The 8,163-nt window shown below is 60.3% G+C and overlaps 1 protein-coding gene across 3 annotated transcripts; it reads right to left on the bottom strand.

Moving 5' to 3' along the window:
• Nucleotides 1–405: 405 nt before the first annotated feature.
• CDK18 (cyclin dependent kinase 18) lies at nt 406–7,221 on the bottom strand. Of its 3 annotated transcripts, none has more exons than XM_040985271.1 (15): nt 7,098–7,221; nt 6,789–6,994; nt 6,482–6,607; nt 5,406–5,462; nt 4,623–4,737; nt 4,399–4,493; nt 4,037–4,099; nt 3,575–3,698; nt 3,352–3,472; nt 3,149–3,246; nt 2,886–2,991; nt 2,760–2,802; nt 2,153–2,243; nt 1,889–1,966; nt 406–1,396 (listed from the first exon to the last, which is right to left on the bottom strand). In XM_040985271.1, exons 1-15 carry the CDS (start codon nt 7,219–7,221, stop codon nt 1,362–1,364), a joined length of 1,482 nt encoding a protein of 493 aa, XP_040841205.1. In that variant the 3' UTR covers nt 406–1,361. The 3 variants fall into 3 exon arrangements, with proteins under 3 accessions (XP_040841205.1, XP_040841206.1, XP_040841207.1); XM_040985272.1 differs by having other exon boundaries at nt 6,852–6,994; XM_040985273.1 differs by having other exon boundaries at nt 6,852–6,931.
• Nucleotides 7,222–8,163: the final 942 nt, after the last annotated feature.

Raw genomic sequence — 8,163 nt, 5'->3', positions numbered from 1 at the left:
AGCCTCCCTCTGGCTCTGCGTTGCGAATACAGCAGCCAGACCCCAGATCCCTAACTGGGGCTCCCTTTGGCATTCCTGGTATCCTCAAGAGCATTGTCTCTGGGGACTAGGCCTCCTCAGCGTCCTGCCCCCAGCCACTGCTGGTGCTCCTCACCATGTTTGACCTTGGCCTGAGTACAGTAGGGACACTGCTCGGTCCCCTTTCCTTCCTGAGCCCAGCACAGGTTCAGAAATACACACAAAGCTGGCTCTCGCCTTCCTTTACACACTCACTCGTTGACATCAGTAAGCCCACCCCCACTCACTAGGCACAAGGGTGTGGCCGCACATCCATGCATCCAGCAGCATTTCAGCAGAGTGCTCATCTCTGTACTATGCGAATTAAATATATTATCTATCTTTGTGCAGAGTCCCAGGATGTTCACAGTACAATGCTGGGGAAGGGGAGGGGTGAGAGCTGGGGGTAGCCTGAGATTGGCCAGGCTGGGCAGGGGCCTGGTGGGAAAGGGCAGGACCTGGCCTCCCCTTGGCCTTTGCTATTTAGAGTAGGAATGCAAGAGGGGTGCCTTCTCAGGGTAGTGGTCCCGCATGCTCCAAGCCCTGTCCCCTACCTCAGTCTGGGGCATGCACACCCCTCCAGTTTGTGGCCACCCTTTGGGCAGGCCAGGGAGAGGTGCACAGGGAAGCTGGGACTGGGGTCAGGTGGGCAAAGCTGCAGGACAAGGCAGAAGGGCACAAGGGAGGCCTTGCCAGCCCCAAGGAGCCAGGGCTGACCAGTCACCAGCGTCAAGGTGACCATGCATATCTGGCGCCGTCCCCAGGACCCTGACCCAGGCTGTTTTTTGGTGCTTATGGGTGATAAGATAGGCAAGGGACAGGTAGGGGCTGAGTCACAGCTCCAAGGGCAGTGGGGGCTGTTCCACCTGCCAATTTAAGGCAACTCCATTCTGATACAGGCAGTGGGCAAGGCTGACTGAGGTGGTGGAGGTGCAACTGGCAGTACCAGGACACCCCTGGGCGCAGCTGGGCACCCAGCAGGGAAGAATGGGAGGAGGAAGGTGGGGATGATGCTTCCTTCTACTGTCCTGGGGACACCTCTCAGGACTTGGGTTCTCCCGTGCCCGAGCACCCGGGGGTGAGAGAGTCTCTGAGACCCTGTGGGCTCCGCCCAGGGAAGTGGTCCTTGGCCAGCCCATGGTGGCAGGTGACAGAGGCATGTGGGAGCAGGGATGGGAAACAGCCATGGCCAGCAGGGCTGCTGGGCAGGATTCCAGCCTGGCCGTCAGCCTCAGTCCTCATGCTGTCTGCATTGGTGCTAGCTGCGACTCCTTTCCCTTGGGGCTGCAGCAGGTGCGTCTGGCTCAGAAGATGCTCTGCCGCCGGTTCTTCCCTCGTCCTGGGAGATGGAAGGATGAGAACAGGGGGCTCAGAAGCCCTCCATCAGGAGGGTCAGGGGTCCCCCAGACACACGGAGAGTATGTGTAAGTGGATGCCTGGGTTCCAATCCCACCCCTGCTATTTTGGCCATCATGAAATTATGACAGCACCACTCAGGACTCAAAGTCACTCCCTGTGAAATAGGGACACTAAGGTGTCAGCTTCACAGGAGGCTCTAAGGAGCAAAGCAGGTGGTAGGGAAATCCCTGGTCATGCCCAAGGCCATCAGCCCTTCTAGGGAAAGAATTGACCCAATGGAGACTGCCGGAAGGGCTCAGTATTCCCAGAGAGCAGGTACCTTGGCCAGGGCTGCTGCCAGGGAATGGCTGAGGGAGCCTGGCAGGAGGGCTCAGCCCCGCCCCTTGCCAGCTCCCTGGGGTGAGTCCTGCTGGGGAGGATGACCTGGGACCACCTGGGGACCCCCTAACAAGGGGAGGCACACAGGCCCTACCTGGTGCCTGGAAGGCCAGGCTGCGGTAACCGGGGTCTTTCTGGAGCTGGATTTCCCTCAGTGAGAAGATGGAGGCAGCTGGGTGAGAGGAGACAAGGCTTGGAGTGGGTGGGACTGGCTCCTTGACCACCCATCTTGGCCTCCAGCCCCCAGCAGGGACCCAGGAGAGAAACCACAGGCCTCCCCTTCCCACTATCCCCGTAGTGCCCACTGCTCCATCTCCTTGGCCTTGACCATGGGGTGGCCACGCCCTCAGATGCTCACTGTCCTCCAGCTGGTGCACGCGCTCTCCCAGAGACCGGAAGTAGGGGTGCCTCAGGGCAGCTTCCGCCGACAGGCGACTCTTGGATTCATACTGAAAAGCAAGATCAGGCTATGGTCGTTGGGGGGTGCCCAGCCAGGAAGCCGCAGGGTCCCCCTAGGTAGGGCAACTTCCACACTAAGTTAAATCACCCTGGGAAGTGACTGAGTACAGCCCTCACTTGACCCACAGCCAGGCAGGGCCTCCCAAGTACAGCCTGGAGCTTGGACATGAGGGATGGAGACACAAAAGTTACAGCAGCCCCGCTCCTGACACAAACACCAGGGAGGTGGAGGGAGACATTCCAATAGGCACCCCTCTACGGCCCAGGAGCTCAAAGCCCCCCACGAGCAACTCATGAATTATTCATTTTGTTCTACCATCACAGAAACAGGAGCACAGGCATTTCTATGCCCATGCTAGCAAGCAGGTGCGAGGGAGTCGGGGTTTGGGGTGGGGGTCCAAGGCTGCATATGGCTTGCAGCCCTGGGCCTTGAAGAGACAGGGACAGGGATGGATGAGCTGGGAACCCGTGAGCAAGCCATTCAGCGGGACTGCTGGCACACTCACCAGGAGGAAGCTGCTCAGGAAGCTGATGCCATCGGGATCCAACCTGCAGGAAGGCAGAGCTGACACAGGCCCGGGAAGAGGGGGCGTGGCCCCACGTAGGGGCTGCGGGAAGGCAGGGGCCATTACCTGGGAGCATGGCTGAGCAGCGGCTGAGGGAGGTATCGGGGGAAACTGTAGGCTTGGAACTCGGACAGAGCCGTCACCCCGGGCCAGGTCTCTTCTGTAGGGGTCCCTGGGGGAGAGGAGAGGGAGGTGGGAGGGTGTGTGTGTGGCCAAGACCCAGGTGCAATGGGTGCAGAGGAACCAGGGCAGCAGTTGGGAACACGGGCTAGATAGAGTTCGGACGCCCCCTGCAGGCATGAGGGAGGAAGGCGCGGCTGGAAACTGACCGAGGAGGCGGAAGATGAGATGTAACTCCTCCTTCACAGTGGAGCCAGGAAAGAGGGGCCTCCCGGTGGCCATCTCATAGTGAATGCAGCCCACGCCCCTAGGGGAAGCAAGGAGCAGCTTCAGAGGGGGCGGCTGTCCTCTGTCACCACAGTTCTGCAGGTCTCTGTGGCCTGGGAACTTCCCTAGCCGGAGGTTCACTCACCACATGTCGATGGGGGTGGAGTACTGCGTGGAGCCCAGCAGCACATCAGGGGGTCTGTACCACAAGGTGACCACCTCGTTGGAATAGGTCTTGGTGGGCACCGACTTTGCCCGGGCCAGTCCTAGGGACAGATCCGTGCATCACAGGACCCCCACCCACAGGTGCGGTAGTCAGCTGCAGAGTGCCCATGCCCCCAGCTCCTCCTCTCCTGCCCTGGCCTCACCGAAGTCAGCCAGCTTCAGCTCGCCCCTGTCGTTGATGAGCAGGTTCTGAGGCTTGAGGTCCCGGTGCAGGATCTTGCGGCGGTGGCAGTAGGCCAGACCCCGGAGCAGCTGGAACATGAAGATCTGGGGGAGAGCGGAGGTGAAGTGGAAAGGACCAGGTGGGCCCATCGGGAAGACCCTGAGCCTCTGCCCCCAGACTGGACAGAGGAGGCCCACCAAGTCCTGGAGAAGTCCCTGCAGGGAAACCCAGGCACACACAAGAGGTGGTGTGTGTGCTCAAGCTTGGGGAGGGGATATGCTCCACCCACAGCCAGCGGGAGAGCAGGGCTATCTGTATTCCTGAGAGACATGCTCAGTGAGGTTCTTGACACAGAGCAGGGCTCTCAGCCTGGCTTCCATGCTGGGCTCTGCAGCCGATGCAGGCCAAGGTAGGCAGGGGATCCCAGCCTGGGGGTTCTCACCTTGACATTGTGCATGCTCATGAGGTTCCCGCAGTGGTCCAAATATTGCTTCAGGTCACTGTCCTGGAACACACAGCCCCTAGCTTGTCCCTGGTCAGAAGCCTGGACCCAGGAAGTGGCCCCTCCCAGCACAGGGCCTCAGCCCACCCCCACCATGGGACTGCCCCGGAACCGAGCCCTGCCTGGGCCCACTCCAGCATGGAAGCATCTGAGAACCTGGTTCTGGAACCAACCTAGTTCCTGCATGCCACCACACCCCAGCCCAACCCACTATACCAGCCCAGCCCATCACACCAGCCCCAATCTATCCTAGCCCAGCCCAGTCTAGCCCAGCCCACCATGCTAGCCCCCACCCCACTCACCAGGTACTCAAAGACCAATGTGAGGGAGCGGTCCGTGTGGATGAGGTCATGTAAGGTGACAATGTTGGCATGCTTCAGGTCCTTGAGGAGTGACACTGGAGATGGGAAACAGACTCACCTAGGTCCTTAGGGATCACAGGCGCCCATACTGCTGCTTCCCCAATGTCCCTAGGCCTATTCTCCCAGCAGCCCCGTGGGGAGGGCGGGAGGCAGGGATACAGTACCCTCGCGGATGGCTGTGCAAGGTGCGCCCTCCTCATGTTCCAGCCTGATCTCCTTTAGGGCCACCAGGTTCTGCGTGAGTTTGCTGCGCCCTTTGAAGACCGTGGCATAGGTGCCCTGCAGTGAGATCCAGCAGCCGGTCAGTGAGGCCCAGCTAACTTGCCTACGTCCAGAGCCTGCCCTCGGACCTGAGTGCCCAGCTCCTCTTCCTCCAGAGGCCATTTCCTCCTCCACCTACCAGGCTCTGCACTACTGGGGCCCCTGTGTGCCACCAAATTGTCATACCTGCAAACAGGACTCCTATGGCAGCCCACTGAGGGACAGGCTGGGGGCTCCTCTCTGTACATAAGGGCTGGCCCTAGGCTGTCAACACAGGGACCTTGGGGGCAGCTCAATGGACTAGTGTTGTTCAAGGGCACACACGCTTATACAGCCGCCCACACAGCCCTTACCATGATCCTAAGAGTAGGGCAACTGCCTGCCCCATTTTACCAAGGCAGAAATCGAGGCACCCAGAAGGGTTATGTAACAAGCCCAAGGTCACAGAGCCAGGGAATGCAGCAAGCAGGATTTGAACCCAGGCCAGAGAAGACCAGCCTGGCTTCTTCCCAGGGTCCTACGGGCTACACCATCCTCACACTCTGGGTCAGGACCCAAGAGCCCCTGAACACCACCTGAGGCTGGACCAGGCTGCATGGCCGACCTGCTGGCAATTCTCCTGGGCAGGGGTCATGCAGTGCTGACCAGGGAGGGGACCCACAGTGCCTGAGGACCCAGTCTCCTACCTCCCCAAGCTTGTCCAGTTTCACGTAGGTTTCCAGTTTCCCAAAGCCGATGTCTGACTGAGAGGGAGAGAACCCGGGGTGCCGTGAGCCTGGAGGTCTCAGCAGCCTCCCCCAACTCTGCCCCCACACCACCATCCCTTTCCCATGCCCAGCTTCTGAGAGCCCCCATTACAGAGATGAAACAATTGAGGCTGGGTGAGAGCAACCCCAAATCATTGCTCGTCTCCTTTCCCCTTTGTTTCTGTCATGGATGAAGGGGCACTCAGGAGAGTGAGGTGTGGAGCTCAGTGCTACAAACCTGGCCTGTTGTATACCTGGGCCTTGCACACCTGGGCCTTGCACACCTGGACCTGCTGCATACCTGGACCTGTTGTACACCTAGGGATATTCCACATCTGGGTCTCTGCACACCCAGGCTTCTGCAGCCTGGGCCTTGCACACCTGGACCAATTGTATACCTGGCCTTGCACATCTGGGCCTGTTGTATACCTGTGCCTCTGCATACCTGGACCTATTGAGCACTTGGGCCCGTTGTACCCCTGGGCTACCTACCCCTCTCTGCCTTGCTCAGGCCATGGGCTCCTCCAGGGCAGGCACTGTCTCTCTCTCCATCTTCCTCAAGTGTCCTGTTCAGAACCTTTTCCCCAACAGCCCCTCTCAGCTGTGTGTCCTTCTTCTAGCTCAGTGCACCGGACTCTTAGTTTAGATAGTTTGTAGGTCACCCTCCCTCGGAGGCTAACCTTAGGTACGTAGGGTAGAGCCTAGAACCTGGTTTTGCAGGAAAATTTGATAGACAGCCCAGGACTTGGAGGCCCATGTCAGCTACTTTGTTGGTACCAGCCGGTAAAGACCCTGGGAGACAGTGGGGGGCTGGTGTTCAGACAGGAAACGGGTTGATCCTGGAGGATGAGCTAGTAAAATCCACTAAGCCAGCAGGTGGCGCCAGAGCCCCAGTTATCTCCCTGCAAATCACCCAGGGTCTCAAGGCAAGACCAGGACAGGAAAGACCCAGAGTGCTAAAACCAATGCTGGGGAGAGGATGTCCTACCCTGTGACCTCTGACCCTCTGGACTCACCAGTGAGGCGCGGCGGGACATGCGGCTGATCGGCTTGGGCAGGTATGGGTTCTCTAGCTGTAGCTTCTGCAGGAATTCTTGGGGCAGGCGGATATCCATGGGCAGCGAGAGCCTCTTGCTGATATCCTAGGGGGAGACCCGGCTGAGATGGGGACCCCAGTATTGGCCACAGGGTAGCCAGGGCTGTACAGCTGTCGTCCCTGCCTCTGGGCCCAGCTTTCCCTGGAAAAGGTCAAGTGTCCGGCTAGCTCCCAGCTGCTGCACGGTGGCCTGGGTGGGGGGGGGCGGTGCTCTGGGACTTTCCCACTCCTCCCCCAGGGGCTGCTGTGTGCTCTCTGGAGGCTCTGCACCCTCTCTGGGCCCCGCTCACCTCCATGGAGAAGCGGCGCTGGCTCTGGGGCTGGCGGTACTGCATGCCAGGGGATGGGCGCCCCAGCTCCTCCCCGCTGTCTGTGGGGGACAGGGCACTGGGCTCCGGTTGGGGGTCTCCACCGAGGGGATTGAGTTGCAGGTCTGAAAGTGGCCAGGCATCAGCAGCTCTCGAGGGGGCTCCGTCCAACCCCAACCCCTGCCCCAATCCCCAGGGCGGTGGAGAGGGTGTTGGCTGGGCCCTCACCCTCATTCCGTCGGTTGTGCAGCTGGGTGAGCTGCTCCGTGAACTCAGCCAGTGACTCTTCAATGGTCTCAGTGCGGGGCACAGACAGGGAGAACCGGCGCTTAAAGTTCTTCATCTTGTTCATGGTCCTGGGGCGAGGAAGCAGCAGGGTACCCAGATCTACTACACCCATTGTGGATTTGGGCTGTGGTCTGCCGTGGGGCTCTGTTGCCCCACAGGCCCAGAAGTAGGGCTGTGTCTCCACCTTAGGTCAAGCTCTCTCTGCCCCTGTCCTCAGAATTCCCTGCCCCAGGGAGCTGTCTGTCAGCTGGGTCCAGGAGCCCATGGTGCACTGACGATGACCATAGGCGTGATGAGCAGGGAATACTTGGGGGCCCCCTCCTCGGCTAGCTGCAGGGGTAGCAGGGGCCTAGGGGCTGGCAGCTCTTCACCATCTGTGTGTGGCAGCTGCAGTGCAAGAGCCAGGGAGCCCTCCTGACCAAGGCCCAGATGTGGTCCGATCCAAATCCTGTTTCTCCCATATTCCGACACCAGAAGGTCCCCTGCTCTTGGCTGTCCTAGGTTCCCAGGGGTCATGCAGAGGGAGGGGCATGTGCCGGTCCGTGGAGGGCTCAGCCCTCTCCTCCAAGCCTCAGGGGATGGATGGAATTTACAGGAAACATCTGTCCCCAGGGGCAGGGGCCTGCAGCCTGCTGGCTCCTCCCCTCTCCTCCCCACGGCAGGCTGGGTGGCTTCTGCAGGAGACACAGTGGGGGGCAGCGAGCTTCTCTGCTTCCCCCATCGCCGCTGGCCACCCACAGGGATCCTATGCAGTGGCTGCTTCCCACAGCCTCCTCCTCTTCCTCCGCTATCCTGCTCCGTTCCTCTCTGGGGTCTCCAAAGCTGGGTGCAGCTGCCCTTCATCCTGCCCAGGTGGCCCTCAGCTGCAGAGGGGCTGGGGCCAAGAGCCCCACATGAGGCCTGGCAGACTGCTAGGACCAGTGGGCAGCAGTGAGGGTACCTGCCCGCAGTCCTCCCAGCTTTCACCCACGTACAAGGCACAACCCACGCCTGGAGGACACTCCTG

The sequence above is a fragment of the Ochotona curzoniae genome, unplaced genomic scaffold (genome assembly GCF_017591425.1).
Source record: "Ochotona curzoniae isolate NIBS_2020 unplaced genomic scaffold, NIBS_Ocur_1.0 contig_430, whole genome shotgun sequence".
Classification (NCBI taxonomy): domain Eukaryota; kingdom Metazoa; phylum Chordata; class Mammalia; order Lagomorpha; family Ochotonidae; genus Ochotona; species Ochotona curzoniae.
Note: the sequence above shows the minus strand (reverse complement) of the source record. Positions and strands in the feature narration are given on the sequence as shown.